Source organism: Coffea arabica, chromosome 6c (assembly GCF_036785885.1).
Source record: "Coffea arabica cultivar ET-39 chromosome 6c, Coffea Arabica ET-39 HiFi, whole genome shotgun sequence".
In the NCBI taxonomy this organism is placed as follows: domain Eukaryota; kingdom Viridiplantae; phylum Streptophyta; class Magnoliopsida; order Gentianales; family Rubiaceae; genus Coffea; species Coffea arabica.
The window spans coordinates 60785309-60803234 of record NC_092320.1 but is presented as its reverse complement, the minus strand read 5'-3'; the positions used below and the strand labels follow the sequence as shown (position 1 = coordinate 60803234).

At 43.4% G+C, this 17926-nt stretch overlaps 1 protein-coding gene across 1 annotated transcript; it reads left to right on the top strand.

The window, feature by feature from the left end:
* Positions 1-13485: 13485 nt before the first annotated feature.
* Positions 13486-17282, top strand: LOC140008886 (uncharacterized). Its single transcript, XM_072053790.1, has 4 exons — positions 13486-15739; positions 15838-16181; positions 17074-17159; positions 17207-17282. The coding sequence occupies exons 1-4, from the start codon at positions 13486-13488 to the stop codon at positions 17280-17282; spliced, it is 2760 nt and encodes a 919-aa protein (XP_071909891.1).
* The last annotated feature ends 644 nt before the right edge of the window (positions 17283-17926 follow it).

Below are 17926 nucleotides of genomic sequence, written 5' to 3'. Positions count from 1 at the left end.
ACTTGAATTTTTTACTTGTTTTGATTTGAAATCTATGCAGCAATTTGAAATAGTTAACCTCTCAAGTTTTGAAATTAAAAGTACGTTTAATATCAAATTAATTGAAACTATAAAGGTGATTTATATGTTAAAAAATTGAGACTGTATTAGATGGGAACTATTGAAGTATATGAATTACTGGATGTGTTAAAAATTGGAACATGAGAAACTACATACGAAACACTCACTTCCTGATAGACTGCAATTTATCTATTTATTTTATTATCATTTTCCCTTATTACCTGACTTGATGTGGATTAATTGCTGGATTCTACTCATTTTTCTTAATTTACGTATATTTCAGGGAGTAGAACGAAAATATGATAACAGGTGCCAAATCGACAGGAAAAGAATTCAGATCATAAAGCTTGTTCCAGGGGCACTTTTGGAAAAAAAATGTCACGCCCATTTTGGTAATTTTCGCAAGGGAATGACGGACGGAGGGCTTCGCTTCCTGTTGATGTGCGCCGCAATTAAAAGGAAAGAAGGAGGAGGAAGTTGGAGAGCTAGCTTGTGCGGGGTCTTCCGTCTGTAGCTTAGCAGCAATTCTTGATTTTTCCCTTGTACTTTACTTTTTGGCTTAAGACATGTACGAATGGGGGAAACAAGCAATTATTAGCTCTAGTTTTTGACTTTTCTTAGCCTATGGGAGTCATTCTCACGGACATGGGGAAGAAAGGAGGCATCAGCCTTTGACCTTCCTTTTTGTAGCTTTTAGTTGTTCTTTTCCTTCTCCCTCTCGTATGAGCAGACAAGCGAGGACAGTAAATGATACTCTGAAACTTTGCTGTGCTTTGTTGTTTTGACCGAGTTGAACCTGGGCATTTTCTCAATTGATGGCCGCAGTTCCCTTTTCAATTTCCCGTGGATTTAGTTCATCAATTATGAGCTAATTTTCCAATCCTAGTCAAGGAGCAACGAAGGGTCTGGCTCGTCTAAAAATTGTGAGATCGATTTAATTTAATCTTTCCCTTTTATTTATTGGTATTCGTGTATTCCCTGATTACTATGCTTATGGTTATTTAATTAGTTGATTGTCTTGGATCCGGATAATTAATTGATTTGGTAATCTATTATCACTTGGGTATTAAATCCGTAATTGTTTAATTACCTCAAAATAGTGACAACTGGCACGATTAGATTCGCGTCAGGGGGATACGCGGGCTAATCTAAAGTAACCCTGGTAGTGTGTTATTTGGTTAGAATAGGGCTCCTCTAATACGTAAGGCAATTGGGGAATTAAATTCTATGGGCGTACCTAGAATTATTTCTCAATTAGAGCAGTGATTAACGGGCGTACCTTGATCACCGACACAGTAAGGAGGGGTTGACTGCCATCGCTTGTTTGGTAGTTATAACCTATTTATTGGTAAATAATTGGGATTGCCTTGCATCAATGATCAATTAGGTGAACCATTGCTGAAGTTACTTCTTGGCTAGATCTTTAATTAATATTATCTTGATTTTAGTGAAGTGCCATTTGGTTTTTGGTTGTCTACTTTATTGCATTTTTAATTGTTCCCTTGTTTTAATAGATTTAGGACTTTAATTATTGTTATTCTAAGTTCAGTGAATTGTGGTTTAATTTATAATTAGTTATTTATTTTTATTTTCTTATTTGAATTTATTTGGTTGTCGTTGTTCCAACAAAATCACCCCCTGTGTTACTTTGAATTTCTTAAGAAACAAATATACCCAATCCCTGTGGATACGACCCTACTTGCCCTGTCTGCAAATTCATAATTATTTGTGAAAATAAATAACCATTCCATTCGGGTATATCGGATCAAGCAAACTCTTTGGGAACAGGGTGAATCAAGTAACCCATTGCACACCTAGAGTCCCCGCTCCAGTACTTGGAATCGGGTTTGGTCATTTTAATTGGCAAATAGGTTTTATTTTATTATTGCACAGGCTTCGACACCCTGTCAATTTTTGGCGCCGTTGCCGGGGACTGGCGTTATTATCTGTTTCTCTTTAAATTCATTTTTTTTTGTTCTAATTTTCTAGTTTTCTTCTAGTGTATGCCTCGATCTTCTCGTACAGGTGATTTGATTTTTGACCCTGAGGTAGAGAAGACCGCACGTAGAACGAGAAAGGAAACCAGACAGCTCAGAGAAGAGCACTCCAGTGCTACATCTCAAAGACCCGAGTCAGAAGTTGAACCAACAGATTCGTTTGGTAACACTTCGAGTGACTCTGACCAGGAGGAGAGCACCATGGCTAATGCACGAACATTAAGGGAGTTGGCTGCTCCTGATTTGACTCAGCAGCCTTTATGCATTACTTTCCCGAGTTTGGGTGATAACACTTCGTTCGAATTGAAATCAGGTCTAATTCATCTTTTACCTTCTTTTCATGGCTTACCAGGTGAGGAGCCGTATAAGCATCTGCAGGAGTTTGATGTCGTGTGCAATAGTATGAAACCCCCGGGAATCACAGAAGAGCAGATAAAAATGAGGGCGTTCCCCTTCTCCTTGAAAGATTCTGCGAAGGACTGGCTGTACTACCTATCGCCAGGCAGCATCACCACGTGGGACCAATTGAAGAAAAAATTTTTGGATAAATATTTTCCTGCGTCCAGGGCTGCAAGTCTGAGGAAAGAAATTTGCGGGATCAAGCAGCATCCAGGGGAGTCATTTTATGAGTATTGGGAACGGTATAAGAACTTGTTGCGCAGGTGCCCCAACACCAAATAAGTGAGCAGTTGGTCATACAGTATTTTTATGAGGGGCTCCTTTTCGGGGACAGGAGCATAATTGATGCTGCAAGTGGAGGGGCACTGGTAAACAAAACCCCTCAGGAAGCACGGGAGCTAATAGAGGGGATGGCAGAAAATTCACAACAATTCGGTACGAGAGAGGATGTTCCAATACGCAGGGTGAATGAGGTAGAGACACCCTCTATGCAGCAGCAGCTAGCTGAGTTGACCGCGTTTGTTAGACAACAGGCTGTGAGAAATGCATCACAAGCCAGGGTGTGCGGAATTTGCACTGGTATGGGTCATTCTGCAGACATGTGCCCAATGATTCATGAATAAACTGCAGAACAGGTGAACATGGCTGACCACGCGCCCACGCCAAGGAAGCAGTACGACCCTTACTCAAGCACCTACAACCCCGGGTGGAGAGATCATCCCAACCTCAGTTATGGAGGGAATAGGCAACCCAACTTTACGCCGAACAGGCAGTCTAATTTCGTGCCAAATAAACCACCGGGGTACCAGCAGCAAAACCAACCCCGACCGCCTCCGGCCCCAAGCTCTGGTTCATCTTTGGAAGAGATGATGAAACAAATGATGACAAACATGGCGCAAAATCAGCAAAGGACGGAGGCAACCATTATGCAACATCAGCAAAGGACGGACTCCGAAATGCAGGAAATAAGGAATCAGATAAGTCAAATGGCCACAACAATCAACCGCTTGGATGCCCAAAATCAAGGTAAATTGCCATCTCAATCTGAGTTGAACCCGAAGAATGTGAGCGCCATGACCTTGAGGAGTGGCAAGGAAGTTCAAGGGCCTGAGCCTGTGATCCCCAAGGACAAGGATGAAGAGAAGATCGAAAATGAGCTTGAAAGGGAGGACAGCAATAGTGCAGATCTAAAGGTACTTCCTGACCCAGTAATTACAGCTAAAACTAACCCGCCTCCTTTTCCTAGCAGGTTGGAAAAATCAAAGAAACAGGATAAGGAGAAGGAGATCTTGGAGGTTTTTCGCAAGGTTGAGATAAATATCCCCCTCTTAGACGCAATCAAATAAGTACCGAAATATGCCAAGTTCCTAAGGGACTTGTGTGTCAACTGAAGGCGGTTGAGGGGAGATGAACGGATTATTGTTGGGGAGAATGTGTCAGCGGTCCTGCAGAGAAAGCTCCCACCAAAGTGCGGTGACCCAGGTATGTTTACTATTCCCTGTAGGATAGGTAATACTGTGATCAGAAGGGCCATGTTGGATCTAGGAGTATCAATTAATGTTATGCCTAAATCTATCTATGCTTCTCTAAAATTAGGTCCATTAAAAGAAACTGGAATAATCATTCAATTAGCTGACCGAACTAATGCATATCCTGATGAGTTGGTTGAAGATGTGTTGGTAAAAGTTAATGATTTGGTGTTTCCAGCTAATTTTTATGTATTTGATATGGATGATGATCACTCCCCTGATCCCTCACCTCTGTTATTGGGTAGACCCTTTATGAGCACAGCACAGACGAAAATTGATGTTAATAAGGGTATCTTGTCCATGGAGTTTGATGGGGAAATTGTGCATTTCAATATCTTTGATATTATGAAATATCCCTCAAACTCCAACTTTAGCTCAATTTTCTCTGTGAGTGCTATTGATCCTGTAGTGCAGGAAGTGTTTGAAACTGATGGCAGGGATGAATTAGAGGTGGCTTTGACCAGGCACCTCGAGTTGGAGAGAACTCCTGAGGTGGAGTGGAGCGAGAATCTAAAATGCACAATAGGTGCATTACACTCATTGCAGACCACCACGAAAAGGTATGAAATCTTACCTATTTTTACTCCCGAGCCTCACCAGAGGGTATTGCCATTTGTGGTGCAGGCACCTGTACTGGAGTTGAAACCTCTACCAGAGCACCTGAAATATGCATATCTGGGTGATAATGAGACACTCCCGGTGATTATCTCATCGGCACTGTCAAAAATTCAGGAGGAGAAACTGATCCGGGTCCTTAGAGAGCATAAAAAGGCGATAGGTTGGACAATTGCAGACATTAAGGGGATCAGCCCGGCCATCTGTATGCACCGGATTAGACTAGAAGAGGATGCTAAACCTGTTCGGCAGGCCCAAAGGAGGCTCAACCCCCTCATGATGGAAATTGTAAAGAAAGAAATTTTAAAATTGCTAGATGTGGGGATTATTTTTGCAATATCAGATAGCCCTTGGGTGAGTCCGGTCTAGGTAGTCCCAAAGAAGGCAGGGGTGACGGTGGAGGCCAACCAAACGGGTGAGCTCGTGCCAGTGCGCAAACCCACTGGATGGAGGCAGTGTATAGACTACCGTAGGCTAAACACCGTCACCAAAAAGGACCATTTTCCTCTCCCTTTCATTGACCAAATGGTTGAGCGTTTAGCTTGTAGAGCTTATTATTGCTTTTTGGATGGATTTTCAGGATACTTTCAGATAACAATTGCCTCAGAGGATCCAGAGAAGACAACCTTCACGTGCCCGTTCGGGACCTTTGCTTATAGACGAATGCCATTTGGGTTGTGCAATGCACCTGCAACATTCCAGAGGTGTATGGTAAGTATTTTTTCTGAGTATGTGGAGAAAATTATTGAAGTTTTTATGGATGATTTCAGTGTGTATGGTGATAGTTTTGATACGTGTTTAGATAACCTGAAATTGATCCTGATAAGGTGTATAGAGACTAATCTTGTGCTTAATTGGGAAAAATGTCATTTTATGGTTGAGCACGGGATAGTCCTGGATCATATTGTATCGTCTAAGGGCATAGAAGTTGACAAGGCTAAAATAGACATTATTTCTACATTACCTTACCCCGCGAGTGTACGGGAGGTGCGCTCTTTTCTTGGACATGCAGGTTTTTATCGAAGGTTCATCAAGGATTTTTCAAAAATTGGAGCCCCGTTGTTCCAACTCCTACAAAAGGATGTGACCTTCGAATTCAATGACAAATGTGAGAAGGCCTTCGACAAGTTGAAAGAATTGTTGACTTCACCCCCAATCATCCAGCCCCCTGACTGGAGTCTACCATTTGAGATTATATGCGATGCCAGTGATCATGCCGTAGGGGCTGTATTGGGGCAAAGAGTAGGGAAGGCAGCTCACGTCATCTACTATGCATCCCGAGCATTGAATGGAGCCCAGTTGAATTACTCCACCACTGAGAAGGAACTTCTTGCAGTTATTTTTGCTCTAGAAAAATTCAGGTCATATCTGTTAGGTGCTAAAGTGATTGTATTTTCTGATCATACAGCATTAAGGTACCTAATGACCAAGAAAGATGCAAAGCCGAGGCTCATCAGGTGGATATTGCTACTACAGGAATTTGACCTGGAAATAAGGGATAAAAGGGGCTCAGAGAATTTAGTAGCTGACCATCTGAGTCGTATACCCGTTGGAGAGGATAATGAACCATTGAGGGATGCATTCCCTGAAGAGCACTTATTTTCTATAAATTCTCAGTTGCCTTGGTATGCCGATCTGGTCAATTATTTGGTAACTGATAATTTTCCTGCAGGTTGGCCAAAATCGAAGAGAGATAAATTGAAGAGCGACGCCAAGTATTTTATCTGGGACGACCCGTATCTATGGAAGAGGTGTGCAGATCAAGTGATGCGGAGATGTGTAAGTGAGATGGAATTTCAATCGATTTTAGCTTTTTGTCATACTTTTGCCTATGGAGGTCATTTTGGACCCAAGAGAACTGCTCATAAGGTTTTAGAAAGTGGATTTTATTGGCCATCATTGTTTAATGATGCCTATGTGTTTTGTAAGTCATGTGATCGCTGTCAAAGGGTAGGTAATATAGCCCGTAGAGATCAAATGCCCCAAGTCCAGTTGATTTTTGTTGAAATTTTTGATGTCTGGGGTATAGATTTCATGGGGCCTTTTCCTACTTCCTTTGGTTTTATATATATTTTGTTGGCAGTTGATTATGTGTCTAAATGGGTGGAGGTCAAGGCCACTCGGACTAATGACTCGAAAGTAGTTGCAGATTTTATTAGGTCTAATATTTTTGTGCGATTTGGAATGCCAAGAGCTATTGTCAGTGATAGGGGAACGCACTTTTGCAACAAAACCATAGTTTCGTTGTTTCGCAAGTATGGTGTACTCCACAGGGTTTCAACGTCATACCACTCTCAAACCAATGGTCAAGCGGAGGTGTCGAATCGGGAGATTAAGTCTATTTTAGAGAAAATGGTGCGTCCTGATAGGAAAGACTGCCAAAGGTTGGAGTACGCACTCTGGGCCTATCGGACGGTGTACAAGACTCCTATAGGGATGTCACCGTACAGGGTGGTATTTGGGAAGCCGTGTCACCTTCCAATAGAGTTCGAGCACAAGGCTTTTTGGGCGATAAAGCAATGCAATATGAATTTAGAGGAGGCCGGTGCTCAACGAAAGTTGGATTTGCAAGAATTGGAGGAGATCCGGAACGAAGCATACGAAAACGCTTTAATTTATAAGGAGAAAAGCCGGACATTTCATGATCAACAAATTTCTAGAAAAACCTTTGAGGTTGGTCAGAAGGTCCTCTTGTACCAATCCAGGCTCAAGCTATTCCCAGGTAAGCTACGTACCCGTTGGATTGGACCTTTTATTGTGACTCATGTTTTTCCCTATGGTGCAGTTGAAATCCAGAGTGCTAAGATAGACAACAAATTTGTGGTGAATGGACACCATCTCAAATATTATTACGAAGGATTTTCAGGTAGAGATGTGGAGACAATAAGGCTTGACGCACCACCATGTCCTAATCAGTGACACTTTACCATGTCTAGCCAAAGACATTAAAGAAAGGCGCTCATTGGGAGGCAACCTAATTGTTTCTTTTAATTCTTTGTTCGTTTGATTTCGTGTGATAGTTTAAATATGTTTTCCTTGAATTCGACTGATTTTGGGTTTCAGTTTTCGTTTTTGCTGATTTATAGGTGCCCTTCAGTCATGACGTGCCCGCGTGGTGACGTGTAGGAAGCTCACGATCAGAAACTTCTTGGAGCTCTCTTGCCCTCATAACGTGTCCGCGTGGTGACGTGCAGGAAGCTCACGATCAGAAACTTCTGAGAGCTCTTTTGCTCTCTTGACGTGCCCGCGTCACGTTCGCGGGAAAGGTAAGGATTCAAAAAAAAAAAAATCATAATCATCATGGCTTAAATGGAGCCTGGAGAAGAGAAAAAAAAAAGAAACGAAACAATTTCTGTTTTTTTTCCTTTTCTTTTCCTTTTTTTCTTTTCTTTCTTTTTCTTTCTTTCTTCTCTTTCTCTTTTCTTTCTTTCTTCTCCCCTGTTTCTTTTTCTTCTCTGTCGACTGAAGACCCCCTGTCCGCCGCCCACTGGCGCATCTCCTCCGCCACCAGATCTGCTCTACGGCTGAAATTCCCTCTCCCATCGCGCAACCACTCCAGCTTGACCGACGCCTCGAGCAGCGCCTCCACCATCGCGCGCCCCAATCGCCCGCTCCGCCGCCGCTGTCCCCCTTGCATCGAGCACCAGCCCTCTCTCCAGCGTCGCGGCCTCTTGCCCACAGCCGGGCGCCACTAGCTCGCGCGCAGGCCCGCGACAGACAGCTTCCCACGCTGCCGCTGCGCGCCGCCGCTGTCTGGTTTCCCCTTGCCCAGCCGCGGCACACCCACTTCAGACGCCACCGCAGCCGCACGCGACAGCCAGCCCTTCGACCACCGCCGCAATCGCTGCCAGACAGCTCTCCTGCGCGAGGCGACCCAACCAGCAGCGAGCACTTCACTTGCGTGGAGCTTTGACCCCTCTGCCCTGTCAGCCGACTGCCAAGATATTGGCGGAGGTATTTGGAGCTTGCTCCCCAATTTCTCCTAAATTGATTAATGCTATCTGGGTTCGTCAAGCGTTGATATTTTGGCCGTGTGCGATTTCCACCAGTGGTACTGGTTGGATTGTTTTTGCTTAGAATTGCTAATTCCTGTGGGTTGGGTGTACTTGTGCAATAAACTGGCCATCTAGAGCCACTTGTTGTACCCTGTTGAGGTCTATTTTGCTTGCTTTACTGGAGGAATTGTTGAGGTTTTTGTGGGGGTTTTGCTTGAGTTAATTCTGCTATTGCTTAGAAAGTGGAGATCCTGTGCCGTTTAACTTACTTTGTAACGTTGGTCTTGCATAATTTCATTGTTGGGGGGCCCTCTGACTGATGCCTTAAACTTTTGAAGTGGGAAGGCTTTGACTGGGCATTTTTAATTGCTAGAACCCTTCTTTTTGTTATTGATTGGTTTATTACGGGGAAATTATTGCTTTGTTCTGCTGAGCTTCCTTTACTAGTTGCATTTGCTGGTTTCCATACCTGTTGGAACTTCTGCTGCTTTGAGCTGACTGTTGGGTGACATGGTGAGACCAAAGTCCTCCTCTAGGTCTAGGACCCCTAGAACCTCGCAATCTCAACCCTAAGCCTCTACTCCAGTCAATACCCCTATAAATCAACCTACTGCTCCCGGTGTCCGAACCCGGTTAGGTAGGGGTAGAGGTGCCCACGTGGCTTCTGCCGCTCACTTGGGAGGGCATTTGGAATTCACTAAAGCCGCCGATCAGCGGCGCTATGCTCAAGCTTGTGAGCGGCGTATCATCCCGTGCAAATGCGCGGACCACATTACTATGGTTTTTCTGGGATCCAAGGGGAGGTTGAGCGCATGTACACGGCCATTGGATGGCGCCCCTATCTTGATATCTTCCAGCCAACCTTTGTCGAGTTGACTAGAGAGTTTTACGCCACTTTTGAGTTTGAATTACCGACTAGGTATACTGTTGCGACTCCCGATGTCATTCACTTCCGTCTCATGGGCCAAGAATTCAATTTCTCTATCACCCAATTCAATCTGGCTTTCGGTTTCATCACTCGGGAGTATGCAGAGACTAGGGAGTACGGCGAGAGTGCCTGCGATTTTGTGGAACCTTTCCTTACCGCCTACCGTGAGGTGTGGGAGGACATGTCTGCGGACACGCAGCGTTACGATCCCTCTCGGTCTTGGAGCTCCTTTCTAGAGGACCCGAGTGCTCGGTATGTTCAGCGGCTTTTAGCATATAGCTACTCGGGCAGAAAGGACAGCTCCGGTATTATCCCTCGGCCGGAGCTCTTCTTCCTTTGGTGTATGAAGAATGGGTTCAAGGTCAATTTGGGTTGTTGGTTGGTGGCACAGTTCAAGACCGTCATGGCAAAGAAGAACAAGCCGTTGATTCTTGGGTCGTATATCACGCACTTGGCGGTCCAGCTAGGCGTTCTGAATCTACAGGATCACGATTTGCACTTGGCCTGCGACATGGAGTATCTCACTGCTGACCGGCTAAAGAAGATGGGGGTTCTGGAGCTTGTCGATGGCCACTACCGATTTGTGCCCCCGGGACCGCCCCGCGCCCCGCCTCGCTCTTCCTCCACCTATTCGGCCCCAGTTGGCGGTGATTCTGGCCCGTCGACGTCCGCTCAGCCCCCTCCACAGCAGGGGCTGAAGATTGGCACCAAATTAGGACGCAGATTCAGAATTTGGACGCTCGGATGATTAACATCGAGAGCAACGTGGCGGCTATATCACAGAATCTGGCGGCATTCCTGCAGCACTCGGGTTTCCCGCCCCCAGTCCAACCTCACCCTCCACTATGACCCGGTTTCAGGGAAGTTTGGTTACTTTCTCCCTCACTTTTGCTGTTTTTTGACACATTGAGGACAATGTGTCCTATAGGTGTGGGGGGGTCTATAGTCTTTCTAGTTTTTAGTAGTTGTTAGTTTTTAGTTTTTTAGTAGTTTTTAGTTTTATTTCTAGTTGCGTATTTTCTTTCTTTTCTTAGTGCTTATTCCCCATGTGAAAAGAAAAAGAAAACAAAAAAAAAAGAGAAAAAATGTTGGTTTATTGACTCTAACTCTACTTTTGCCAAGTTTTTTTTAAAATAAAAATGTATCGGGTTAATGTGGTTGGATCCAGAATATCTCCCTGGTGAATATCGGATTGCTTGGCTCTTTTGATTTCTGTGTTAATTTCTCTAGGCATAGGGAATGACTGTTGGTATTTTAATGTGAATTGGTCCAATATTGACTCCAGTTCTCTATGTTTGGCAATAATGAGGCGAGCTGTTCCTATTTTTGGTTCTTAGTGTTGTTATTATGTGTTTTTGGCTTTGTTTGGCTGTGAATAATCTGGACTGTACTCCGCTATGAGTTACTACTGAGTAACCGGGGATCGGCACCTAAAAGTGTCGATTCTCGCGTCAAAAGGTGGTACTTTATATGAGTACGTGGTCGTATAGCGGTAGGAGTTGAGTAACCGGGTTCCTTCATCTAAAAATGTTGGAGTTCGCGTCAAAAGGCCCCGACAGCTAACGACTAAGTCTTTTTGTGTTAATTATTATTGCCTTTAAAAAAAATGAAAAAAGAGAGAATAAATAATGGGAAGGCTTGCCTGTTTATGGACTTAATATGGAGACTTGTGTGAATATTTGGACCATTAGCTGATAAATGTTGTGCGCCATTCCCTTTTCTTAGAGTAGTTAACCTGGAAATTGAAGGAATTTGCAGTTTAGGGGCTAACCGGGGGGGAGGCTTCTTGGATTTTAATCACCAATGCTCGATATATGTTTTTCTCTTGAATATCTTGGCAATATAGGAGATTGGGCAATGACCATCATCGAATTTTGGTGTTCGTTTACTTTTCTTATGCTTGAAGACAAACATGGTTTAGGTATGGGGGGAATTGATAGATTGCAATTTATCTATTTATTTTATTATCATTTTCCCCTATTACCTGACTTGATGTGGATTAATTGCTGGATTCTACTCATTTTTCTTAATTTACGTATATTTCAGGGAGTAGAACGAAAATATGATAACAGGTGCCAAATTGACAGGAAAAGAATTCAGATCATAAAGCTTGTCCCAGGGGCACTTTTGGAAAAAAAGATGTCACGCCCATTTTGGTAATTTTCGCAAGGGAATGACGGACGGAGGGCTTCGCTTCCTGTTGATGTGCGCCGCAATTAAAAGGAAAGAAGGAGGAGGAAGTTGGAGAGCTAGCTTGTGCGGGGTCTTCCGTCTGTAGCTTAGCAGCAATTCTTGATTTTTCCCTTGTACTTTACTTTTTGGCTTAAGACATGTACGAATGGGGGAAACAAGCAATTATTAGCTCTAGTTTTTGACTTTTCTTAGCCTATGGGAGTCATTCTCACGGACATGGGGAAGAAAGGAGGCATCAGCCTTTGACCTTCCCTTTTGTAGCTTTTAGTTGTTCTTTTCCTTCTCCCTCTCGTATGAGCAGACAAGCGATGACAGTAAATGATACTCTGAAACTTTGCTGTGCTTTGTTGTTTTGACCGAGTTGAACCTGGGCATTTTCTCAATTGATGGCCGCAGTTCCCTTTTCAATTTCCCGTGGATTTAGTTCATCAATTATGAGCTAATTTTCCAATCCTAGTCAAGGAGCAACGAAGGGTCTGGGTCGCCTAAAAATTGTGAGATCGATTTAATTTAATCTTTCCCTTTTATTTATTGGTATTCGTGTATTCCCTGATTACTATGCTTATGGTTATTTAATTAGTTGATTGTCTTGGATCCGGATAATTAATTGATTTGGTAATCTATTATCACTTGGGGTATTAAATCCGTAATTGTTTAATTACCTCAAAATAGTGACAACTGGCACGATTAGATTCGTGTCAAGGGGATACGCGGGCTAATCTAAAATAACCCTGGTAGTGTGTTATTTGGTTAGAATAGAACTCCTCTAATACGTAAGGCAATTGGGGAATTAAATTCTACGGGCGTACCTAGGATTATTTCTCAATTAGAGCAGTGATTAACGGGTGTACCTTGATCACCGACACAGTAAGGAGGGGTTGACTGCCATCGCTTGTTTGGTAGTTATAACCTATTTATTGGTAAATAATTGGGATTGCCTTGCATCAATGATCAATTAGGTGAACCATTGCTGAAGTTACTTCTTGGCTAGATCTTTAATTAATATTATCTTGATTTTAGTGAAGTGCCATTTGGTTTTTGGTTGTCTACTTTATTGCATTTTTAATTGTTCCCTTGTTTTAATAGATTTAGGACTTTAATTATTGTTATTCTAAGTTCAGTGAATTGTGGTTTAATTTATAATTAGTTATTTATTTTTATTTTCTTATTTGAATTTATTTGGTTGTCGTTGTTCCTACAAAATCACTCCCCTGTGTTACTTTGAATTTCTTAAGAAACAAATATACCCAATCCCTGTGGATACGACCCTACTTGCCCTGTCTGCAAATTTATAATTATTTGTGAAAATAAATAACCATTCCATTCGGATATATCGGATCAAGCAAACTCTTCGGGAATAGGGTGAATCAAGTAACCCATTGCACACCTAGAGTCCCTGCTCCAGTACTTGGAATCGGGTTTGGTCATTTTAACTGGCAAATAGGTTTTATTTTATTATTGCACAGGCTTCGACACCCTGTCAATTTTTGGCGCCGTTGCCGGGGACTGGCGTTATTAACTGTTTCTCTTTAAATTCATTTTTTTGTCCTAATTTTCTGGTTTTCTTCTAGTGTATGCCTCGATCTTCTCGTAGAGGTGATTTGATTTTTTACCCCGAGGTAGAGAAGACCGCACGTAGAACGAGAAAGGAAACCAGACAGCTCAGAGAAGAGCACTCCAGTGCTACATCTCAAAGACCCGAGTCAGAAATTGAACCAACAGATTCGTTTGGTAACACTTCGGGTGACTCAGACCAGGAGGAGGGCACCATGGCTAATGCACGAATATTAAGGGAGTTGGCTGCTCCTGATTTGACTCAGCAGCCTTTATGCATTACTTTCCCGAGTTTGGGTGATAACACTTCGTTCGAATTGAAATCAGGTCTAATTCATCTTTTACCTTCTTTTCATGGCTTACCAGGTGAGGAGCCGTATAAGCATCTGCAGGAGTTTGATGTCATGTGCAATAGTATGAAACCTCCGGGAATCACAGAAGAGCAGATAAAAATGAGGGCGTTCCCCTTCTCCTTGAAAGATTCTACGAAGGACTGGCTGTACTACCTGTCGCCAGGCAGCATCACCACGTGGGACCAATTGAAGAAAAAATTTTTAGATAAATATTTTCCTGCGTCCAGGGCTGCAAGTCTGAGGAAAGAAATTTGCAGGATCAAGCAGCATCCAGGGGAGTCATTTTATGAGTATTGCGAACGGTATAAGAACTTGTTGCGCAGGTGCCCCCAACACCAAATAAGTGAGCAGTTGGTCATACAGTATTTTTATGAGGGGCTCCTTTTCGGGGACAGGAGCATAATTGATGCTGCAAGTGGAGGGGCACTGGTAAACAAAACCCCTCAAGAAGCACGGGACCTAATAGAGGGGATGGCAGAAAATTCACAACAATTCGGTACGAGAGAGGATGTTCCAATACGCAGGGTGAATGAGGTAGAGACACCCTCTATGCAGCAGCAGCTAGCTGAGTTGACCGCGTTTGTTAGACAACAGGCTGTGAGAAATGCATCACAAGCCAGGGTGTGCGGAATTTGCACTGGCATGGGTCATTCTGCAGACATGTGCCCAATGATTCAAGAAGAAACTGCAGAACAGGTGAACATGGCTGACCACGCGCCCGCGCCAAGGAAGCAGTACGACCCTTACTCAAGCACCTACAACCCCGGGTGGAGAGACCATTCCATCCTCAGTTATGGAGGGAATAGGCAACCCAACTTTACGCCGAACAGGCAGTCTAATTTCGTGCCAAATAAACCACCGGGGTACCAGCAGCAATACCAACCCCGACCGCCTCCGGCCCCAAGCTCTGGTTCATCTTTGGAAGAGATGATGAAACAAATGATGACAACCATGGCGCAAAATCAGCAAAGGACGGAGGCAACCATTATGCAACATCAGCAAAGGACGGACTCCGAAATGCAGGACATAAGGAATCAGATAAGTCAAATGGCCACAACAATCAACCGCTTGGATGCCCAAAATCAAGGTAAATTGCCATCTCAACCTGAGTTGAACCCGAAGAATGTGAGCGCCATGACCTTGAGGAGTGGCAAGGAAGTTCAAGGGCCTGAGCCTGTGATCCCCAAGGACAAGGATGAAGAGAAGATCGAAAATGAGCTTGAAAGGGAGGACAGCAATGGTGCAGATCTAAAGGTACTTCCTGACCCAGTAATTACAGCTAAAACTAACCCGCCTCCTTTTCCTAGCAGGTTGGAAAAATCAAAGAAACATGATAAGGAGAAGGAGATCTTGGAGGTTTTTCGCAAGGTTGAGATAAATATCCCCCTCTTAGACGCAATCAAACAAGTACCGAAATATGCCAAGTTCCTAAGGGACTTGTGTGTCAACCGAAGGCGGTTGAGGGGAGATGAACGGGTTATTGTTGGGGAGAATGTGTCAGCAGTTCTACAGAGAAAGCTCCCGTCAAAGTGCGGTGACCCAGGTATGTTTACTATTCCCTGTAGGATAGGTAATACTGTGATCAGAAGGGCCATGTTGGATCTGGGAGCATCAATTAATGTCATGCCTAAATCTATCTATACTTCTCTAAAATTAGGTCCATTAAAAGAAACTGGAATAATCATTCAATTAGCTAACCGAACTAATGCATATCCTGATGGGTTGGTTGAAAATGTGTTGGTAAAAGTTAATGATTTGGTGTTTCCAGCTGATTTTTATGTACTTGATATGGATGATGATCACTCCCCTGATCCCTCACCTCTGTTATTGGGTAGACCCTTTATGAGCACAGCACAGACGAAAATTGATGTTAATAAGGGTATCTTGTCCATGGAGTTTGATGGGGAAATTGTGCATTTCAATATCTTTGATACTATGAAATATCTCTCAAACTCCAACTTTAGCTCAGTTTTCTCTGTGAGTGCTATTGATCCTGTAGTGCAGGAAGTGTTTGAAACTGATGGCAAGGATGCGTTGGAGGTGGCTTTGACCAGGCACCTCGAATTGGAGACAACTCCTGAGGTGGAGTGGAGCGAGGATCTAAAATGCACAATAGGTGCATTACACTCATTGCAAACCATCACGAAAAGGTATGAAGTCTTACCTATTTTTACTCTCGAGCCTCACCAGAGGGTATTGCCATCTGTGGTGCAGGCACCTGTACTGGAGTTGAAACCTCTACCAGTGCACCTGAATACGCATATCTGGGTGATAATGAGACACTCCCGGTGATTATCTCATCGGCACTGTCAAAAATCCAGGAGGAGAAACTGATCCGGGTCCTTAGAGAGCATAAAGAGGCGATAGGTTGGACAATTGTAGACATTAAGGGGATCAGCCCGGCCATCTGTATGCACCGGATTAGATTGGAAGAGGATGCTAAACCTGCTCGGCAGGCCCAAAGGAGGCTCAACCCCCTCATGATGGAAGTTGTAAAGAAAGAAATTTTAAAATTGCTAGATGTGGGGATTATTTTTGCAATATCAGATAGCCCTTGGGTGAGCCCAGTCCAGGTAGTCCGAAAGAAGGCAGGGGTGACGGTGGAGGCCAACCAAACGGGTGAGCTCGTGCCAGTGCGCAAACCCACTGGATGGAGGCAGTGTATAGACTACCGTAGGCTAAACGCCGTCACCAAAAAGGACCATTTTCCTCTCCCTTTCATTGACCAAATGGTTGAGCGTTTAGCTTGTAGAGCTTATTATTGCTTTTTGGATGGATTTTCAGGATACTTTCAGATAGCAATTGCTCCAGAGGATCAAGAGAAGACAACTTTCACGTGCCCGTTCGGGACCTTTGCTTATAGACGAATGCCATTTGGGTTGTGCAATGCACCTGCAACATTCCAGAGGTGTATGGTAAGTATTTTTTCTGAGTATGTGGAAAAAATTATTGAAGTTTTTATGAATGATTTCAATGTGTATGGTGATAGTTTTGATACGTGTTTAGATAATCTGAAATTGATCCTGATAAGGTGTATAGAGACTAATCTTGTGCTTAATTGGGAAAAATGTCATTTTATGGTTGAGCACGGGATAGTCTTGGGTCATATTGTATCGTCTAAGGGCATAGAAGTTGACAAGGCTAAAATAGACATTATTTCTACATTACCTTACCCCGCGAGTGTACGGGAGGTGCGCTCTTTTCTTGGACATGCAGGTTTTTATCGAAGGTTCATCAAGGATTTTTCAAAAATTGGAGTCCCGTTGTTCCAACTCCTACAAAAGGATATGACCTTCGAATTCAATGACAAATGTGAGAAGGCCTTCGACAAGTTGAAAGAATTGTTGACTTCACCCCCAATCATCCAGCCCCCTGATTGGAGTCTACCATTTGAGATTATGTGCGATGCCAGTGATCATGCCGTAGGGGCTGTATTGGGGCAAAGAGTAGGGAAGGCAGCTCACGTCATCTACTATGCATTACTCCACCACTGAGAAGGAGCTTCTTGCAGTTATTTTTGCTCTAGAAAAATTCAGGTCATATCTGTTAGGTGCTAAAGTGATTGTATTTTCTGATCATGCAGCATTAAGGTACCTGATGACCAAGAAAGATGCAAAGCCGAGACTCATCAGGTGGATATTGCTACTATAGGAATTTGACCTGGAAATAAGGGATAAAAGGGGCTCAGAGAATTTAGTAGCTGACCATCTGAGTCGTATACCCGTTGGAGAGGATAATGAACCATTAAGGGATGCATTCCCTGAAGAGCACTTATTTTCTATAAATTCTCAGTTGCCTTGGTATGCCGATCTGGTCAATTATTTGGTAACTGGTAATTTTCCTACAGGTTGGCCAAAATCGAAGAGGGATAAATTGAAGAGCGACGCCAAGTATTTTATCTGGGACGACCCGTACCTATGGAAGAGGTGTGCAGATCAAGTAATGCGGAGATGTGTAAGTGAGATGGAATTTCAATCGATTTTAGCTTTTTGTCATACTTTTGCCTGTGGAGGTTATTTTGGACCCAAGAGAACTGCTCATAAGGTTTTAGAAAGTGGATTTTATTGGCCTTCATTGTTTAAGGATACTTATGTGTTTTGTAAGTCATGTGATCGCTGTCAAAGGGTAGGTAATATAGCCCGTAGAGATCAAATGCCCCAAGTCCCGTTGATTTTTGTTAAAATTTTTGATGTCTGGGGTATAGATTTCATGGGGCCTTTTCCTACTTCATTTGGTTTTATATATATTTTGTTGGCAGTTGATTATGTGTCTAAATGGGTGGAGGCCAAGGCCACTCGGACTA

Coding starts and splice junctions, on each gene's coding strand:
- LOC140008886 (XM_072053790.1), top strand. CDS start 13,486: ATGGCTAATGCACGAATATTAAGGGAGTTGGCTGCTCCTGATTTGACT. Junction 15,740..15,837: donor GGATCTAAAATGCACAATAG/GTGCATTACACT, acceptor TCTGTGGTGCAG/GCACCTGTACTGGAGTTGAA. Junction 17,160..17,206: donor TTTGCTCTAGAAAAATTCAG/GTCATATCTGTT, acceptor CTGATCATGCAG/CATTAAGGTACCTGATGACC.